This window comes from Microtus pennsylvanicus, chromosome 9, assembly GCF_037038515.1.
Source record: "Microtus pennsylvanicus isolate mMicPen1 chromosome 9, mMicPen1.hap1, whole genome shotgun sequence".
In the NCBI taxonomy this organism is placed as follows: Eukaryota; Metazoa; Chordata; class Mammalia; order Rodentia; family Cricetidae; genus Microtus; species Microtus pennsylvanicus.
The window spans coordinates 33234852-33255000 of NC_134587.1; the positions used below are offsets into that span (position 1 = coordinate 33234852).

The 20149-nt window shown below is 40.5% G+C and overlaps 1 protein-coding gene across 5 annotated transcripts in view; it reads left to right on the forward strand.

Moving 5' to 3' along the window:
- Positions 1 to 20149, forward strand: part of Qtman (queuosine-tRNA mannosyltransferase) — a 339919-nt gene that overhangs the window by 305228 nt on the left and 14542 nt on the right. For all 5 annotated transcript variants that reach the window (XM_075985299.1, XM_075985298.1, XM_075985302.1 and 2 more), the window contains exon 7: positions 8135 to 8244. In XM_075985299.1, the coding sequence (XP_075841414.1) occupies positions 8135 to 8244 (110 nt within the window). The remainder of the gene's footprint in view (positions 1 to 8134; positions 8245 to 20149) is intronic.

A 20149-nucleotide genomic window follows, 5' to 3' on the forward strand; every position in this document is an offset into this window, starting at 1 on the left:
ATAAAGATGATTGCACTAAAAATACACAGTAACAGGAACAAACAAATGACCTAAAAAGCTACTATATGGAGTCCATAAGGACAGAGGTTTAGGAGACAGAATTAGTAATCCAGGGGACATGTGAATTTTTCCAGAATGAGCAGGAAGAACGTAGACTAAAAAATACAAGTGAGGCTTAAAGTCCTAGAATGTGAAATGAGCAGATATGACACAGTCATCAGAATGAGAGCCTATTATTTTTATATTTGCACTAACATCTATAATTACATTTTCACTAAAAAAGAAGTGTATACCCCTTGTAAAAACGCAAATACTTCAGGGATGCATGCTTCCCTATCCTGGTCCTGCTGCTCAGGGTTATTAACACCTGTTTAAAAGAGCAGCTGTTTGGTGCCTTAGCTTCAGACCTCTTCCTGTACATACTCAAAAATACTCATGTACTAGTAGCCCAGTCACCCTCACAGCAATAAACAACAACTAACTCAATTTTCAGTCACCTGTGTAATTACTTTCTGTGCACTATTCAGACTCCATCAAACCTTCCATGGCTATATAATACACTATCAGTCTCCTTTAAGAACAGCAAGCATACATACATACAAACATACATACATACATACATAAAAACATACATACATACATACAAACATACATACATACAAGAAAGCAAGAACTCATACACAAAAAATAAGCACAGATGATTTCCTGTCTTATCCTAGCTCCCAGCAATAGAAACTCTAACTAAGACAGTAAGTAAATATGATTTTAACTGCAAAGATATCCGTGAAATTTCAGTGTAAACCAGAAGAAAATGGTTTCTAAAACTTTTAAAAGATTAAGCCAGGGCTCTTTGAATGGGCAGAGGTATCTGATCAGAGACCACATAGCGAGCAGGAGAGACCCACTAGGAAGCAGTCTCACCCAGAAAAAGGGCCCAGGAAAGTTAGGAGGTCAATAGAGGGGTCAAGAGAGGGGGGTGTAGCTGCCACTGTGAGATGAGACGACCTGTGAAGAGTCACGCAGGAAAAGTACATTGCAGAAAGCTCTCATGCTAATAAGAAAAAGACATTTCAAAGACAGCAAACCCTGTGGTGCAGAGACAGGATCACAGGTCAAAACTGAAGCGAAAACACAGGTACTGCTACCAGGGATTTTCTATGACAGAACTCCCTCCTTGCAAAAAAAAATAAATAAGGATATCAGTATGCAAATTGCATGAAACTCTGATGTCTGTGCATCTCTATTTCAGTTCTTAATTTGATTGTTTCTGATGGCAAATCCCAGTCTGTTCCTAGAAATCTCATGTAGTCCAAGTCTTTGCCCTCCATTTCCTAGCCTCAAGTGGGGACACTACTTGCGTATACTCTACAAGTGGCCTTGTGGTCTTTCCCCGGGCATTCATCAAGACCATGCTTCCATTTGTAAGTACCATGTAGCTCAGAAGTGTCGTAAGAACATCCCTAGTACTATTTCTTGGAGATATATGCTAAGACTGTCTCTCCACCACTCCACTGCCACGCACCGTGCCTTTTTCCCAGGCACTAACCTAGACTCTCCGCTCTATTTGCAATGGTTTGCTATTGCCAGAGGTAGAGTAACACAGAGTGCTCTGCACATTGGCGTGTCTTACATGTTGTCTGCTGCAAACCCCAGCATTATAAAGGAGAACTCTACTATTTAGGTTGGCAGCATTTCTCCTGCTACATGCCTCCTTGAAGCAGTGAACATGAAACACCTTAGCATCTTGAATGCCTCTGGGTAGAAAGTACAGGGGAGATAAATTGATTAAAATCTTTAAAGATATCTATATGAAAGGGCAAAGTATAACAATTGCTGTCAAGGGTGTGTAGAAAGAGGACTGCTGAACACTGTCAGTGGGGTACGTATTATATTACAGAAGCGATATGCAAGATGTTAGCCTTAAAACCACACATACACATAGCTTTTTACAGACTGAGCAGGCTGTACTTCTGTATTTGTGAATACATTTGTAAAAATGATTCATGATAAAAGAGGCCATGAATTTGAAAGAGAGCAAGGAAGGGTGTATGGAAAGGTTCTAAGGGTGAAAAGCAGAGCAGGGGAAGGTTATAATTAGATCCTCAAGCAATAAAAGAAATAATAGCAACAAAAAATAAATAAAAAACAATGTCAGGCATGGTAACGTACTTGTAATCCCTGCCCTTGGGAGACTAAGACAAGACAATCAGGACTTTGAGGCTAGTCTAGAATACACAGTTCAAGTGTGCTATGACAAGACCCTGTCTTAAACAGAATCACAAAATTAAAACCAGAACTCCCTGTGATCCATTTGCCATACTAGTTGTCTATCTAAAAGGAAAGACCAGTATGTCAAAGGCATATGTTCCCCCTTCTCATTACAGCACTGTTCACAACTGCTAGTGTGTGGAGTGCCCTGTTTCTACAAACTCATAAATACATGAGGAAAACAAGTTACATATATACAGTAGAATATTCTTCATCCAGAAAAAAAAAAAAAAGAAAAGAAATGTCGTCATTTGTATCTGAATGGATGAAACTGGAGATTTTGTTGTCAAACCGGGAACAAAAAGATGAGTATCAAGTGATCTCTTATGTGGAGTATAAAGAAGTTGATCTCAGAAACTGTGAGGGATGATAGTTAACAGAAGCCGATTTGCAAATCCATCTCTCTGCACTGCCTTCTCTGAAAGCAAGTTTGAAGGACAGAATACAGTATAACTCCCCTCCAATTACCAATGCGGGAGCGCTTTAAAAAATAAAAGGGGAGAATACTGCGAAGACATGTTTTTCTTTACTAACTTCTTTACTGACTCTTTGGTGATGGTGCAAGTGCCCGTCATGCACCCCTTCCATTCACCTCCTTGTCCCATCACCCGCCCACCTTCGTCCTCCTCTCATCCCTGCTGCCCCCCACATAAGGAAGCAAATCAAAGTCAACAACCAAGTGAGCAAAGGCAAAACAAACAAGAAAATCCCACAACAAAAACGAAACACAATCCAGAACAGAAAAATCCCTTCGCTTCTTTTTTCCGCCTTCTCCAACACTTCTTCATTTGTCCTGGTGGCACTGGAGTCTTCAGTGTGTTCTATAGAATACCTCTTTATCCCATCAATTTTACTGTCAAATGTTCATTGCGACAAGTCACTGGTCTAGTTCAAGACCTCTGGTTTCTGGGACACCATCATCTTTGGATCCTAACCTGAACTCCTCTGGGATGGCCTGTGGCTGTCAAGTCTTAGAGAACTTACGGGTATCCTTCCACAGGACTAGTCTCTTTAGCAGCTCCAGCCAGACCTAGATGAACAGTTAGATGCTAGGGTGGGTCACCCCAAGGCCGAGCTATGGGCCTGCATAGTAACCACACTGGTCAGTTCAGGTCTTAGGTGAGTGGGTGGAGCAGCTCCTTTATGCACATAATTGTTGCTGGAAGGTTTACTTAGTAAAAGAAAGACAAATGAGATGGGGATGTGAAGAGAAGGAAAGAGAGGGAGAAATTGAGATTTCAGGAGCAAAAGGGAACAAGGGAAGTGAAATGAAGAAATTGGTTATTATTAGTGAAGATAAATCATCCTTGAGCAAAAGCTGCACACTGCCTGTTAATGTCGGACAGAGCAAGTGAAAAGTACGTCTTAGAAATCAGATCAGATCAGTTGTGATGACAAACGAACAGCTTAGTTGGGAAATAGAAGGCTGTGTTTGAGTAAGAATCGCATTGCAAAATTTGGAAGTGTGAGATGTTTTAAGGTCTTAGTTGGTTGGTTAATTAGTTGTTTTGTTGGTTGATTTGTTTTTATTGGAGAGATTGTCTTGTTTTGTTGAAACAGCATCACAGTATTTAACCCAAGCCTGCCTCAGACTTGAGATTCTTCTGCCTTAGCATCCCAAGTGCTAAAATTACAGGCTCACATCCTGTGAGATAGTGTTTGTAATGAGATAGAGATAGGTTAGCAAATCCTCAGGAAGGTCAAGATGCTTGAAACGGCCTCATTGAAGAGTTGTGATTATATATTGCTTCTCCATATTTGTTGTCTGCCCCAACAGTAGCAGAAGCTAAGGAACGCCTGTGGCTTAATGATCTGAAAATGAAACTATTAGCTGAAGGTGCAAGCTTCCTTCCTCCTCTCAGTATGTGCAGGAAGAAAAAGACACAAAGACCAGAATGAGCAGAAGAAAAGTATGATTCTGTAGAGATAGTACGTAAGTTCTGGTGTGAGATTCCTGTGTGGTCTCAGATGCTGGAACGGTTATATTCGATGGTCATTTGGTTGAGACATTCAAGTAAGATTACAATTAGGTGCTTAGGTGGAGCATCTACAAGTGCTGACTGTGCGCCACAGATGGTACTCTGATTGAAGTAAACTAGGTTATGCTGCAGTGGTGAACACTTCCACACCCCCATAGGATTTAGTTGCTTTGACAAAAGAATCGCCTTTCACCTCCGTATGCTGCTGCATATGGGACAAGTCTCCATGTGACCACCTGAATGTGCTTATCTTAGCACAACATCTCTGCAGGATTTACTGAGCTGTGTGGAACTGCTCTCAGATATGTTTATCTGAAGGTGATGTATGCCAGTCAGCTTGCAGTCCTTTGGCTGGAACTGGTCCTCACCCCCAGCAAGGGAGTAAATAAGGAATCTGTGTCACCAGAAATAGAGACCTGGGTATTAATGAACACAAATAACATCTCCCGTTGCTCAGCTTTGCACTTGGTACTCAGTGAACAAAGCAGGCATCATCTGCCCTTCCCACAGAACTCTGGATGCAGAGTAATAAGCTTCTGGAAAGAGTGAGGTTCCCCCAAGCCAGGCAGGAGCTAGATCAAAGACTGCTCAATATATACACACTTATGTGGGAAAATCAGAAATGGTAACAGTGTAAGTGACAAGTATGGAGAACTTAGAAATCCTCAATAAATATTTACTGAATGAGTGCTAAGTGAGGAATAAGAAGAAATTTAGCTCTCTGAAATGAAACAGGAAAGGCAACAGAGAGAGACAGATATAGGAAGAAAAAACACATGGAAACAGTTTATGCTTTTCAAATGTTCTGAATAATATTTGGGAATAAAAGCTGTTCTTGCCGTATCTTCAGTTTCCAGGAAGCCTGAAATATTTCCCTGCTGGTCTCTTCTGCTGTAGTGAGGGTGTGGAGGAATGAATTCCCTGCCAGACTGTTCTATCCTTACCTACGCACTAGGACGGGTATGAGCAGGAAGACTGAACCCTGCCACATTGACTGAAGTGTCTTGTTTATTAAAACAAGTTTACTTGACTGGCATTTGTCAAATAAAGAGTCGTGGGAAAACAAATGGGAACATTTGGGTACTGAAAGGGTCAAGCCTATGAACATATAGTTGTGGTATACTATTAAGAGTCAGTCCTTCATGTTCAAAATCATTTACATAAGCCAAAATAGAAAACAAGCCAAAACAAACCTAAAAATTTAGAGATGAACCTCATAATAATTATTGGCATCTATTTGTCCTGCACAGGCAAATCGTAAAACTCATGCTTCTCTACAACTCTTGCTACTATTGAATACTTAGTACTGGGTGTTTTTCCATGTCCAGAAGCATAAAACATTATTTTTAATTATTGCTAAAAATTGTAGCATATGTATCAAAAATATATTTTATTGTTACCACTTTAGATTTTTACAAAGTTGCCATTATAAGTACTGCTGTTATGACTACATTGTAGGAGGATTTCTGTATGTGTCTTTTTAGGCTGGATTTCATAAATTATCATTATTAGAGGAAAAGTGATGCACACATTAAGGCTTATGGTGACTATTGGCAAATTGCCCTCTAAAGACTATATCTAAGAGGACTGCAGAACAAGACTGAAATTGCCATGACATCACTAGAAATCTCTTCCCCAGCTGTAGAAACCTGCTTGCTGCTCATGATCTCTAGTGACCACTTAGTGTGTGTGTGTGCGTGCGTGCCTGCACGCGCGTGTGCACATGCATGCATGTGATGATGGTGGTGGTTTCTTGGTATTTGTTTTCAAAACTACCCAGGACTTAGAATTGTTAGGTCATACTTCACATAATGATTCCATCTCAGTGTTTACTCCTGTGTTTCTGTTTTTACTAGTACCACCAAGGGAAGAAGTGCTACAATCGTGGAAAATTCTCACCAGTTAAAGTCTAACAGGCTGTTCCCAAAAATGAATAGAGCTCCCCCATGTCATGATACATTTTATAGGAACTTGAGTATAAATTTTCCCTGTTTGTGAGGGATAACTTTTAACAAGTAAATGTCCACTTTATGTTCAGCTGTGTTTATGACTGAAACAAAATGAAACAGGATTCACACCAGTCTGTTTTCTGTTCTTATACAAAATGATTATTGACTATTAAAAGTTTTGTCTACCTACAAAAGATCTAAAGTTTGTGGTAGGTTGCAATGCATTTGTTTCGTATAGAAGCAATGAAAATGTTTGTTCATAAATCCTACTGCCTTTTAAATACTGGAAGTTTTGGGAACTACGCTCTTTTCCCAGTTAAGTCTCATCTCACCCGCAAACTGCACCTCTTTCTATGTTTCCATCAATGTGCCCACTCTACCCGTGCCCTCCCCCCTACACACACATGAGACAATATTTAGAATACATGATATACCAGGGATCTGTAGCCAGATTTTTGGAACGCCAAATGAAAAATTTAGAGAACTGAGTGGCTAGATTTCCCTACAGTGTTACTCTCTCTTTACACTGTATTATGTTATATTGTTTCCATCCTTTTCATCTAAGTATCTCCAAGAGAATCAGACTAAAAGAGCATTTCACAGATAAGGTGGCAGTTATTTGATTGATATGGTTGAAGACTGCATATGGTATATTCTTTCCTCTCAAACTGTTAGGAGTCTTTGTTCTTGCCCACAGCGGTAGTATATATGAAAACTATCCAAACACTTCCCAATGGTACATGTATATAATACACATCATCTTAAAAAGCAATGAACATTTTGCCATTGCATCCTTTATTATTTGAAGTAAATCAAACTGAGAGACATAGCACTTAAAACAAATTGTTTGAGAACTCTAATTTTATAAGATCTTACAGTTTCATAAGATTATAAATGCTGTTTTAAAATGTTAATTAGAAGATGCATTTGTTTTAATTCATGATACTGAAAATATTGACTAAATTGTGAATTAACACATTAAGAGGTACAGATGTCATTTTTCATGAGGTTTCCCAAATGATGTAATGTTCATATTTCATATAGCAGTTTAATAATTTTACAGATTTATTTTATATAATTAGTAAATGAGAAATTAAATTGCTAGTATATAGCTATTTTCTGTAATGAAAAAACTCAAATTTCTGAATTATAAATAAAAAACAAATATTTTGAAGACATCTGGTCTACATCTGTCTGGAATAATATAATTTAAAAACAGTATAAATAAATGCAAGAAATGCTGTAATATTCACACCTTAGAATGTTAAAAAATTTATTCCATTTAAATATGATTTGTTGAAGGGTATTTTTCTTTTAGTATCTTTTAACCGCTCATTCTGGCGTTAGAAAAGACTGACAAACTAAAGAAGCCAAAAGCATCGGATACTTTTCATGCCTGTGCTCAAGGAAAGTGTGTTCCTCTCTCCGGACTCCTTTACATATCGGCCAGCCTCCATGCTCTGAGCTAGATTCAAACTTATCCAACCCTTTTATTGCATTGTAATTTTCTACTGAGTTCTTGAAAATAAGGGATTTATTAAATCGTGGGCTCCTGGTCAGCATAGTGAGGCTGAGTACCATGGCAAGAGCCTCATTCCTATTGAAAGGCAAACCTCGGCTACTTCCTCATGATGATGAATGAAAAATAATCCTTTCATGATTTTTTTAAGAAAATAAATTTGTGTTTAGTGAAAAATTAGCAATTTGGAAGGAAAAAAAATACTATATACTTCTCTTACTCTTCCTTAAAATTACAAAAGCAAGACGAATTTCTTCTCCAATAACAGGTCCTTTTCTAATGCGTCAGCGGGGCTGAGTTTGATTCTTAGAGCAGGTCTGGATGTGAGGGCTTCCTCAGCAGCACAGGATCTTGACGGGAATTGGCAGCATGTGAGTAAACCCTGAGTTAACACTAGGTATGTTTTCTGTTTATTACAGGGAGCACGACAAAGATCCAGAGAGTTTTTTTAAGGTATTAATGCATCTAAAGAACTTAGGACTCAACTTCCATGTCTCTGTCCTTGGAGAAACTTTTACGGATGTCCCAGGTACCTGTTTTGAATTTTCTAGTGTGTGTTTGTTTGTTTTTATTGGTTTTATAGAGAGACATGAGCTCTCCAACTGAAGTATTAATTTCTTCTTTGTTAGAATAATCAAGATGAACACTGTTAACCAAGATTATATGACAGCATTAAAGTCTGATTCAATTAAAAGAAACCACTTAAGTAAGCATTCTTTGATTTAAGTTGAGAAGAAGCAGTCATCTCTCTTATCAAATATGTTTATACAATGTATTTTATGTAAACAAAATATATTGCTTTGGGCATCTTATTGCTACAGAGAGTGAAACTTATAATTGAATGTACGACCTCTCACCTCTGGGGTCACAGTTTTGCATTCTGCTCGTGTTGGTAATGGTCACCATCTGTTAGGTTCCCTGTGTAAAGCATTTGGGCATCTAGCTTAGATGTGGGGTGGGCCTTAGCCCGTAGCATTGTTGTCATTAGTCTATGCCTCTGTACTGAGCTGAAGGAAGTTAAGGTGGAAGCTGTTGGTAGCAGATCCTCTCATTCCTTAAGCTAAACAGCACCTTCTCAGGGTCATTGCTTTCACCTTGTATCCCTGTCTTGTATGATGGTGTCAGTAAAATGTGGAATTTGACACCTCTCTTAAGCATTTGTGTTTGTTTTTTACAGCCTGGGTTGGGAGCGTTGTTTTAAAAGCAAGCAACAACAAAGGTTCAGACATAGTCTTGTTGAGCAATGTCTTGCTGTGCTGTGTTCTGACACTGAAAGGCTGCCTTAGCTCACACTACTCTGGGCAGTGTTTCCTGGTTGTGCCTCAGTATCAGGAACTGCAGCTAGCCTGTCCTAATCGGCCTCATCTGTTGGCTTGCCTTCTGCCTTCTGCAGGGTATACACCAAACCTTGGTCTTTGCTCCCCTTAGGAACCAAGCTTCTGTGGACCGTGTCTGCCTTTTGGATTCTAGTTTATCATTTCGGTCTCTCCTCTGGAGTATGTTCTTGGAAGTTCCCCATGTTCTCCTAGCACAGTGCTTTCCTTCACGGTGCTTTCTATTATCTGTCACCTTCACAGCATGTGCAGAGTCGCTCGTGTTTAGAATGGAACTTACAGGAGGCTACTAGAGACAGGATCTGTCCTGTTCATTACTATCTCCAAAACACTGACCAGTGGTGTTCTAGAGGTCGGCAATACTTATTAAATAAGTAGCAATGTAATTCATGCTCTCTCTCATCTGGGAATTTATAGTTGTGTGAGAGAGAGAGCATTTATGTGTAAACACAGAAAACAGAGAGGGGACCAAGTCAACACAGTTATGCATGAGCAATGACACATGGAACTTAGAGGGTTAACAGTGAACTAGTGTATTAACCGCAGCTAGTAGAATACCAGAAATAAAAGATTGATAAGTTATTCCAAACAGGGGAAAGCACACCAAAGCAAACATTTTAGAAACTGTATTTAAAGGAGGCAAATTCCAATGAGTAATGCTATGGCATCATTAATGTGAGTGGAATAAGGGGATTCTACAATGCAGTGTAGTAAGTTAATACTGTCTTCCTCAGACAGGGAGTGCCAAGATAAGGAGAATGTTGATCACTAAAGCAAATGAGGTGCAATGAGGCAGAGGCTGTGTGAGAGGCTCTGATGGGGGGACCCAGGGTGACTGCAGCAGTGGCAGAGACGAGTGAGGGGACTGTGTAAGAGGGAAACATAGAAGAATTGGTAGGTGGACAATTGTACAGAAAGAAGGAAAGAAAAAAATGCCAACTTCCATGGTTGGTGAATTCAGTTTGTGTGTGCCACCATGGACTGCTGGCGGGTGGACTGGCAGAAGACGCTAGAGGAAATGCCTGAGAGGTTTCTGAACCAGCCTCACCACAGTGTAATTTTAGCCCCCTTTGTGAAGCAGGCTCAAGTTTTCCTTCAAGCAGCACATCCGTGGGTACTTTAGGATCTTTACTCTTCCCATCCCACACACACTGCTTTTGAGCTATGTAGTGTTGAGGAAAACAGCAGCTGGGATGCAGTACAGTCCTTCCAGTGTGCTGTGGAATCTACAAGAAAGAATACCATGCTTTCTGTCTGCATGTTCCTTTACTTCCACTTTATGTAGCAGCCACTGGTCCATGTGTCATGATGGGAAGCAGCCCTCCGCGGCCAACAGACTTCTGCTTGTTCATCACGGACTGCAAATACTGAAGGACTGACTGTGTCTGGTTGCTCTCCAGGTTGTGTCTTTTGAAAGCCATGTAGCCTTTATCCCATGGCCGTTCTGTATAACTTCCATCATTCTTGTCATTCCTCTGGTGTATTTAACAAATGCTTACAGGGCACTTACTGTATCCCAGCTACTATTATTATCCTAAGCCACTCTTCGCACACTCCTGTTCGAGATCAGCTCCAGTTTTTTCTTTTTTTGGAGAACCTGGGTAACAAAGAAACCAAGTAAGTTAATACAACTAAATGAAGCTCTGTGTATGCTGTTCATTCAGAATATTGTGTACTTGTTTCCTGACTCAACATAATCTAACTTAAGGAGGTAATTTTTCCCTAACTCACATCTAACAATCCTACCTTCCAAGCAATCATAAACATTATATATACTACTAACTGCTTACTTGATGGGTAGAGAAATAGTGACTCTGGGTGTCAGTTACTTTTAATAACTGCCTATAAGTCATCTTTTACATTCGTGTAAGAAAGAGAATATGATGTAGGAACATTGGATGATTTTCTCCAACCTGATCCTGTAACCGCAGGATGGGCTCCTGCACACTTGTAACCCCAGTGCTCCAGTTGCTGATGGAAGAGGATCGCTAATTCTAGGTCAGCCTGAGCTATGTAGGGAGACCATGTCTCCAAACACACATTCCCTATCTCACCACAAAGCACAGAGAAGAAAATCCCACTAATAAGTGAAGACAGTAGTGCCAACAAGATACTGCTCTCAACACTAAATGTCTTCTGAAGAATGGTAAGACTATGGTGTAACTTTGTGTGGTTTCACTACAAGCAAAAGTAATTCTACAAAAATTGGAAAGTGTCACAAAATTAAGAAGGTCCATTACATTTTATAGCTCTGTGAGTCATAACTCTCTTGTATCCTTTTTTAAACTTTTGTTACTTTTTACAAAAGAGGAGGGAGCACAGGGATGGCTGGTGACTTATCCACTCCTCCCTGCTGGCCTCACTGCACAGTGCAGGAAGAGCCAGGCCAGGAGCTGAGCAAGTCTTCGTCTCCATCCCTCAGGGCTGCTATGCTTGTGCGCACACCTGTTTCGAGTGTCTCTGTTGTGCCAGTCACTGCAAGTAGGCTAACTGATCAAGTAGGAGGCGTGGTCTATCACATGGGATAGAACATGGTTTGCTGCTTCATTGATCACTTCCGGAACACTGTTTCCAATGTTAATTGATCATTCAGCATGTGCCTGGCTCTGTCCTTCCTCCATTGCTTTTACTTAGTCTTCACAATAAACCCTGCAAATTGGGCAGCGTTGGGATTGCTGTTTATGAGAAAGTAAGATCATTAAGAAGTGAAGTTTCGCCAATCCATGATCCAAACATTATGCAGTCTCCAAGGCCAATGCTTAGCCTGCATGCACTTTTTGTAGGGTTCCAGTCCTCTGTCCATTTCTCATGGAAGCACACAGGAGGTGTTGTTATAGGAATCCTGGTCACTCCTGCGTGTCACTTCCATGTCCTTTGATAAACCTTTTGCAAATGGAAAGCTATTTTTTAAAGCCTTCAAATCTATGTCCTAAATATATTTCACCCCTAAGGCATTAAAGTATCTTCATCACAAGAAAGTTAGCACAACAAAATATGAAGTAGAAAAATAGCCCACATCATATTTAGCATCATAGTAATTTAGTATTGCTCAAATTACAAAATAACTTTGTCATTCTAGAATAGTACAATTTGCATATATTATCAAGTTTATAGAAATAGACTTTGAATCAAAATCTTAAAGAGTTATGGAGGGATAAAAAACATATTTTCTGTGCACAACATTGTGAAGTCAGACAAGTTCTGAGTGATTTGCATTATGTTTCAACACAAGTAACCTGGATTTAATATAATTTTTAAAAGTTCTTCTCAACTCTCAGCTCTTGAATTAAAATAATCTAGGCTACACTAAGGTGGAGAAAACCTTAAAATTGCAATGACTTAAAACACAAAATAAGTGTTTCTTGTCTACACCACGTGTTTACTCAGATGAGTGGGAGTACACTGACCATGACAGTCCGTGAGGACCCTAGCTGATAAACGCATACTAACCATCATCCGAAGTCTTACCAGCTACCCGAAGAACTACCAAACCCACTCCCCATGTCACCAAGCAGCTGCACTAGCTTGGAAATAGCACTGGGCTCTGCTCCTCTTTAGCCAGAACTTCAAGGTACTGCTCAGTCCTAAGGAAACCCAGTCCTGCTCTCTGACCAAAAAATAAATAAAAAAATAAACAGGAAATGGAAAGAATTAGAAGAACATCGGAGCTCATTAATGTACACCATGATCTGTAGCTCCACAGAGAGGAAGCCATTCCTCATCTAGGTAAATCTAGTCCAATTGATGGAGAGTTTACAAATGTGTGGGCATCGCCTGCCGTTTTCTTGTTGAAAGAAACATGACAGTATCTGAAGATTCATCTGGTAATTCATATCCTTTAAGAGGGAACCTTTATGGAGGAGAAGTAGTCTGAAATAGGGTAGGTTCTTCTAATTGTTTTGGCACTTTACAAAACTTACAGAGATTGTCAACCAGGAGTGCTTTCCCTCCATCCCTGAGGACATTTGGCAACATCCACACACAGTTCTGTCATAACTGTTGGACCAGGGGGTTAGCTCCTGCCAAATAGGGTACCAGTTATTCTTCCAAACATACTAGAAAGTACAGGGTCAACCCAACTTCAAAAACATACCTAACCTAATAGAAGTATCAGCAGCACCAAGACTGAGAAGATATGATTGCAAACAGGTTAGAATTGGGTCCTAGAGTGTTCCAGATAACCCTCAGCTAACTCAATTGTGTGATAGAAAGGACAAGAGAAAGAAAAATAATAAAACCACCTACTCTATTTCCATGAATTTTTATGAAGATTTTCATAGAAGTAGGTAATTTGGGGAAAGTGCTAAAGTACTATGCAAATTTTATTATAAGATTAGGGGACTTCTCTTCAGAGCTTGTGTATGGAATGAGTTTCTGAAATCCCTTTTAGAGCCAAAGAAGACATTGAGGGTGCTGTATCTCTAACATTCATTATTATTCAGACAATTAAAAGGTTATTCTGCTCTAAAAACAATCTGCATCTAGTTTCATGTTTAAAGGCAACCTGAAAGCCTAGGAACTGTTCAGTGCACATGTTTTGAGTGTTGGCCAGTTCTCATGACAAGGTCACATTGTTAGCCCTTGAGATGACTTTTTTTTTAGTAAATGCTTTAGATATCAAGTCAATGGAATGTGTTTGTATACTTTATAATTTCCCACAAATTGTAATTCTACACAAAATATTCCTTTGTATGAGCAGCCAAGGCCTTATGTAAAATTCTTCCTTATTACAGATATGATACTTTCTCCAAATGAGTTTTAGCTTGAGACATTTGGGCAGCCAAAAGGTCTGAAGAAAACTGAAAACCTGAAGCATGGTTTTGGCAGGCAGAAGCTATTCTGGTTCCCCTGTAATTTAGGTCAAGAGTAGTGTGTGGAAGGCTTCTGGGGAGCATCTGGCCTGGCAGTGGTTACAACTATGATCTTGTCGTGGTCCTGGTTCTTAGCTCTGAAGTCAAATGCTAGATAATCATGTGGCAATTTCCTCCCCTCCCACCTCCTGTTCCCTCAGCTCCCAGCTACTGTCTCGTTTTCAGCAGTGTGACTGTACCAAAAAGTCAATTCTAGAAATGTAGTAATATGGGCGGTGGCAGGGCTGCGTCCCCCAACACCCCAGCCGCCGGCTCGGCTAGCTTATGCCCCGAAATAATTACACGGAAACTGTATTCTTTTAAACACTGCTTTGGCCCATTCCTATCTAGCCTCTTCTAGGCTAATTCTCACATATTAATTTAGCCCATTTCTAATCATCTGTATAGCGCCCCTAGGTGCGCTTACCGGGAAGATTCTAGCCTAAGTCCATCCTGGGTCGGAGCTTCATAGCGTGCGTCTTCCCCTGCATGGCGTCTCTCTCTAGCGTCTGCTCCCGAGAGGAGAGCTGTCGAGTCTGACCTCACTTCCTCTTCCTCCCAGCGTTCTGTTCTGTTTACTCCTCCCACCTATCTCCTAACCAATGAGATGGGCCAAAGCAGTTTCTTTTAATTTAACCAATGACCTTCCTCCATCATAGAAAGGTCTAGGTAGACAAACCACATTAATGTAAAACTTCTACATTGGTCTGAAAATCAAGCCCAATACAAAGTAGTCTGTTAATTAGTTAATATTGAATCATAAGATTATATGCGATATGAAAGAAAGTCTGCTAGTAAGAGAAAACCAAATGAACTCTACTCTATCAAGACTACACCATCCCACCAGCCAGTCCTCTTTCTGAGTGTGTTTTTACTCTCTATTTATTGCCTTGACATGAAGTTGTTTACCAGCTGTGTCTTATGTTCATATAATGTATTGTGAATATCAAGACAAGAAAATTCCCTAGGAGTTTACAGTATGATTTGAAAACAACAAAAAAAGGTTTATGTTTACATTTTATTATGGCATGCCCTTATTTATTTATAACTTATTCATAATTTTGGATATACTTTTTATGAACAACATTTTTTTAATGAACAACTTTTAAGGCAATCTAACATATTGACATCCAAAATGTATAGTGGAGAAAAATGACTTATTAACTCCATTTTAGATGCACAGGTGTAAATGAACAGCTCAGTACATGGAACTGCCTTCACATGGCTTCCAGAAGGAAGCATGTGAGAAGGTCTTTTTCTTAGGAATTTGAAACCCAAACTGAGTGGATTTTTTTTTACCAGTCTTATGGTGAAATGAAGAAGTCAAACCACCAGTGGCAAAAATAAGGAAGACTACAGAAATGAAAATGGGTTTGCTCCTGACAGAAAAAAAAATACCATGTATATTTTTCATAGCGGAAATGGTAGTGTATCTTAAGATAACTTGTAAACTTAGCAAGAGTCCAGTTAGGGTGCCATAGTATTACTAATATGCCCACACAAAACCGCTGTGAATATTTTACAAAGTGAATAAATAAAAGAGCAAAATGTGAAAGATACCAAGTATAGAGGAACTGCAGCAGCAGACCTCTCCTGTCAGATCCAGAACATGTATGAAATGGTACCTTTAGAGTGCTTTCCGGACTCATGGCCATGAGAGCAGAAGACTCAGCAGAGGGAGAGGATTCAGAAGCAGACTGAGGCGTATGTATTCTTTTTTTCTTTTTCTTTTTCTTTTTTTTTTGTTTTGATACTTTTTTTATTTTTTTATTAAAAAGAAAAAAATTCCACCTCCTCCCAGCCTCTCATCTCCCTCCCCCTCCCCCCACTTTTCTCCTCCTCCCTCTCCAGTCCATAGAGCAGTCAGGGTTCCCTGCCCTGTGGAAAATCCAAGGTCCTCCCTCCTTTATCCAGGTCTAGGAAGGTGAACATCCAAACTGGTTAGGCTCCCACAAAGCCAGAACATGAAGTAGGATCAAAACCCCGTGCCATTGTCCTTGGCTTCTCATCAGCCCTCATTGTCCGCCATGTTCAGAGTCCGGTTTTATCCCGTGCTTTTTCAGTCACAGTCCAGCTGGCCTTGGTGAGCTCCCAATAGATCAGCCCCACTGTCTCAGTGGGTAGGTTCACCCCTCGTGGTCCTGACTTCCTTGCTCATGTTCTCCCTCCTTCTGCTCCTCATCCAAGAATACATTAGAAAAATTATCCATTATGATCAAGTAGGCTTCATCCCAGATATGCAAGGCTGGTTCAACATACGAAAATCTATCAATGTAATCCATCATATAAATAAACTGAAAGAAAAAAAACCATATGATCATTTCATTAGATGCTGAAAAAGCATTTGACAAAATTCAACATCCCTTTATGATAAAAGTCTTGGAGAGATTAGGGATACAAGGGTCATTCCTAAATATAATAAAAGCTATTTACAGCAAGCCGACAGCTAACATCAAATTAAACAGAGAGAAACTCAAAGCCATCCCACTAAAATCAGGAACACGACAAGGCTGTCCACTCTCTCCATACCTCTTCAATGTAATGCTTGAAGTTTTAGCAATAGCAATAAGACAACATAAGGGGATCAAGGGGATCCGAATTGGAAAGGAAGAAGTTAAACTTTCGTTATTTGCAGATGATATGATAGTGTACATAAGCGACCCTAAAAACTCCACCAAAGAACTCCTACAGCTGATAAACACCTTTAGTAACGTATGTATTCTTTTTTGGGGTTTTTTTTTTTTTTTGGTTTTTCGAGACAGGGTTTCTCTGTGGTTTTGGAGCCTGTCCTGGAACTAGCTTTTGTAGACCAGGCTGGTCTCAAACCCACAGAGATCCACCTGCCTCTGCCTCCCAAGTGCTGGGATTAAAGGCGTGGTGTGCACCACCACTGCCCGGCTAATTTATGTATTCTTAATAGCCAACAAGCAGGGTGACAAACCAATTCTGGCTTAAAATCTGATGGGTCTTTTTCTTAGTGAAAACTAGAAACTGGTTAATAAATTAGTAACTTCCATGAAGTAAAAATAGCCAAAGAATTTGTACATTATATATTTTATATATTTATGCTTCAACACTTATATGAATATATATGAACACGAAATAAATGAAGCACATGTTGTAAATATGTCATAGAGACAAAGGCTTGTGATGGCAGAAGCATGTTGTTACTCTTTTTCCATACCGTGCTGGGTGTTAGCTGCCATCTCTATGCCAACAACCCTCAGTAGGTCCAACTTGTTTCTGATGCAGCGGTGAGAAACTAAGGCTTCAGTTAAGTAACTTGCCGAAGGTCATGTAGCTGATAAACAATAGAGGGAATGATTTGAGAAGAAATAAATATCACATCAAATTTTAAGGGGAAACCTATAATTTTCCAGTAATAAAATAAATGTAAATTCATAGGATTTATGAGTAAGCAGTTATATCCACCAAAGCAACAAAAGCAATAGTATATCATAACTAAGACCAGCCAACTTGTGGGGTAACATCCACATCAGGATGAGGACAGCATAAATGATTTTCCTGAGCCATGTAAATTAATATACTTCTGTTTTTCTCAGTAATGTCACATCACAAATTGCATCTAGTAGTTTCCAAGGTAGAGGAATACCCTCATTCCCTTCTCTGCCTTCCCATGGCTAACAGAACCCAGAGGTCCTGTTCCTCCCTGACCCAGAACTCACCGCTGCCTCTGGCAGTCTCGCCCCCATTTCCTGAACCCTCAGCTCCTGCAAAGAGCTCACATTAGTTCCCAGACCCTGGGCCTTCGTACGTTCAGTTTGTCCACTAGTGTCAGCATTCTTCCTAAGCCCACAACGCCCAAGAGCAGACTTGGAATAAGTCCATATCATAGACTTTCAGTAGGGAGCACTTCAATTTCTTTTTTAGCAAGGGAGCTTCCTCGCAGTCCTTTCCCAGCCTAGTGTCTTAGGAGTTCTCATTCTTCTTGCCATTTCATGAATGCGACTGTTTATTTACCCACCCCGTTGTCTTGTGTTATTCACTGCTTCAAGTTCTCTGTTCCTTCCCCTGTAGGTACACTCGTACCCTTTCCCCTCCCGACAAAGTCCCAAGTCCAGTGAAGTCTCTCTCCCACCCTCTCCTCTTCACCTCCATATTGGCATCCATACTGATTCCTTCACTTGCTGACTCACATCACACTGCGCTATGGTCATTTAACATTTGGCTGCTGGAGCGAGTTCACAGCAGAGCTCCGCAGAAGACAGTTTCTAGGTTTTTAGTGCCATTTCCAGAATGAGCTACACCGAAGAGTCGGGGCACTCCACACTTCAGCCCCACTGTTGAGAGTGAAGTTCCTAGTCAGTGGCTGAGCAGCTCCTTCCTAGAAAAGCCTTGTTAATTCTGCCCATCCTTCCTTCTGAACGCCGAGACATTCTCAGTGCATGCATGTAGCCGCTCACTCTCATTCCTCAGCGCAGCGTCCTCTGAGAGTCTGTGCTGCAACTCCGGTCGCTCCCAGGCGTGCCATACCTTGGCTTATTATCTCCTACTCCTGCAGCTCCTCTGAGTGGGATATGTGTAATTCCTACTAGAACCAGAAGATGCAGAGCCAGCCTCAAGACAAGATCATTTTCCATCCTACCAGGGGGAAGACCGCGAAGATAATATGTTCCGGAATACAACTCCCAAAACATCTCTCAAGAAATTGTTCTCAGAAGTTATAGCTGTGTGAACATCACTGAGGATAAAAAAATGTTCTTTCATTTTCATAAAATGGTCTCAAAGTTTGTGAGAAATGTACATTTGAGAAAGATACATGGAAATCAGTTAATAAATGGAAAAGATCAAGACATTAATAGGCAAATAGGAACGTGAGAATAGAAGGAACTATGAAAGCTTGTAACAGCATCCATGGCTTAGATGTGCTGAAACACAGGGAAAAGAGCTTCTCTGTAGACAGGAGAGCTAAGAATATAGCCCCACCCAGTGCTTTGGTGTTTCACTCTTGTGTTCCTGCATTTGTATATTGTCATAATTTGGACTGTGGCATGGTCACAGTAATATTTTCCCCACTCTGAGACCAGAGGAAGGCCCCTGTGTTCCAGCCTAACTGTTTCTTGAGCCTCTTGGCTGCAGAGTCTGACAGAAAGAACACAATGGGGAGAGTGTGCATCTGGACCCATGCACTGAGCTTTTCCAGCTCTCTTTCCCTTGGCCTCTGCTGTTCCATTTTCAAACAGAAGGCATCAGTTCTTTGCTCTTATGAAACGGATGCCACCAGGAGCTGGGAAGGCTAGCTGTCTGGTTCTGCCTCTGTCACTCGCTGGTCTTCCAGCCTCATTTCTCTCACCTGTACAACCAGCTCTTCAAAGGAGCTGGAACTAGGAAGTGCTTTGGAGACAGGGATTCTCAACTTCAAATGAGGTTCACATTACCACTTGAAAACATTTTATCAAATGCAAAAGAAAACAATTAGTATCATAATGATGCCGTTTCAAAACACATTCCTTATCATTCTGATGCCTACCACAGTTCTCCATCAAGTAACTGGGAGCCTTTGGCATAGACCAGGCACGACTGTTCCTGTCCCTCCTCTGTGATTGCATCCCATCACTGCCTCTCACTTCCTCTCCTGCCTCCAGGTACCCAAAGACTTCTTTCCCACCAAATCCATCCTTTCCACTGTCCATCACCACAAGCAGCTCACCAACTGAAAGACCTGGATAAATCCAGACCCCTCTAGAAGAAAAAATAGAGCCAAAAATCTAAGCAGGAAGAGAAGAGCCAAATATCTAGGTTAGCCAGTTTGGTGACTCTGTTTTAGGAAGATAAAGTTAGATTATAATCTTAAGAAACAGGGAGTTACCCCCTTGTGATTATCACTGGTATTTTCGGAATTTTTCAGTGATCACTGGTATTTTCAGAATTTTCCAATGCCGCCCTCCCTACCCCCTTTGGATTAGTGGGTTGTGGTTTTTTTCCCTTAAATACCCCTTCTCCCAGCTACTTGGAGTCAAACTCTCTACCCCTGCGTGAGAAATGAGTTTCGGCCCCAGTGCACTGGCTCCTGTCCTCTCAGTAAACCTCGTGTGATTGCAGCAAGGATGGTCTCTTGTGAGTTCCTGGGGGGTGGGGGGGTCATGTGACTTGAGTGAGAATCTCCCCGCTATGGAGGTCTTTCATAACAACACCATATCTAATTCAAATTTTAAAAGATATGATTTCTTTCTTATGCCTTTCGCCTATTTTTAACAATCAAATACAGATTCATTTATCTGTCCTTCCC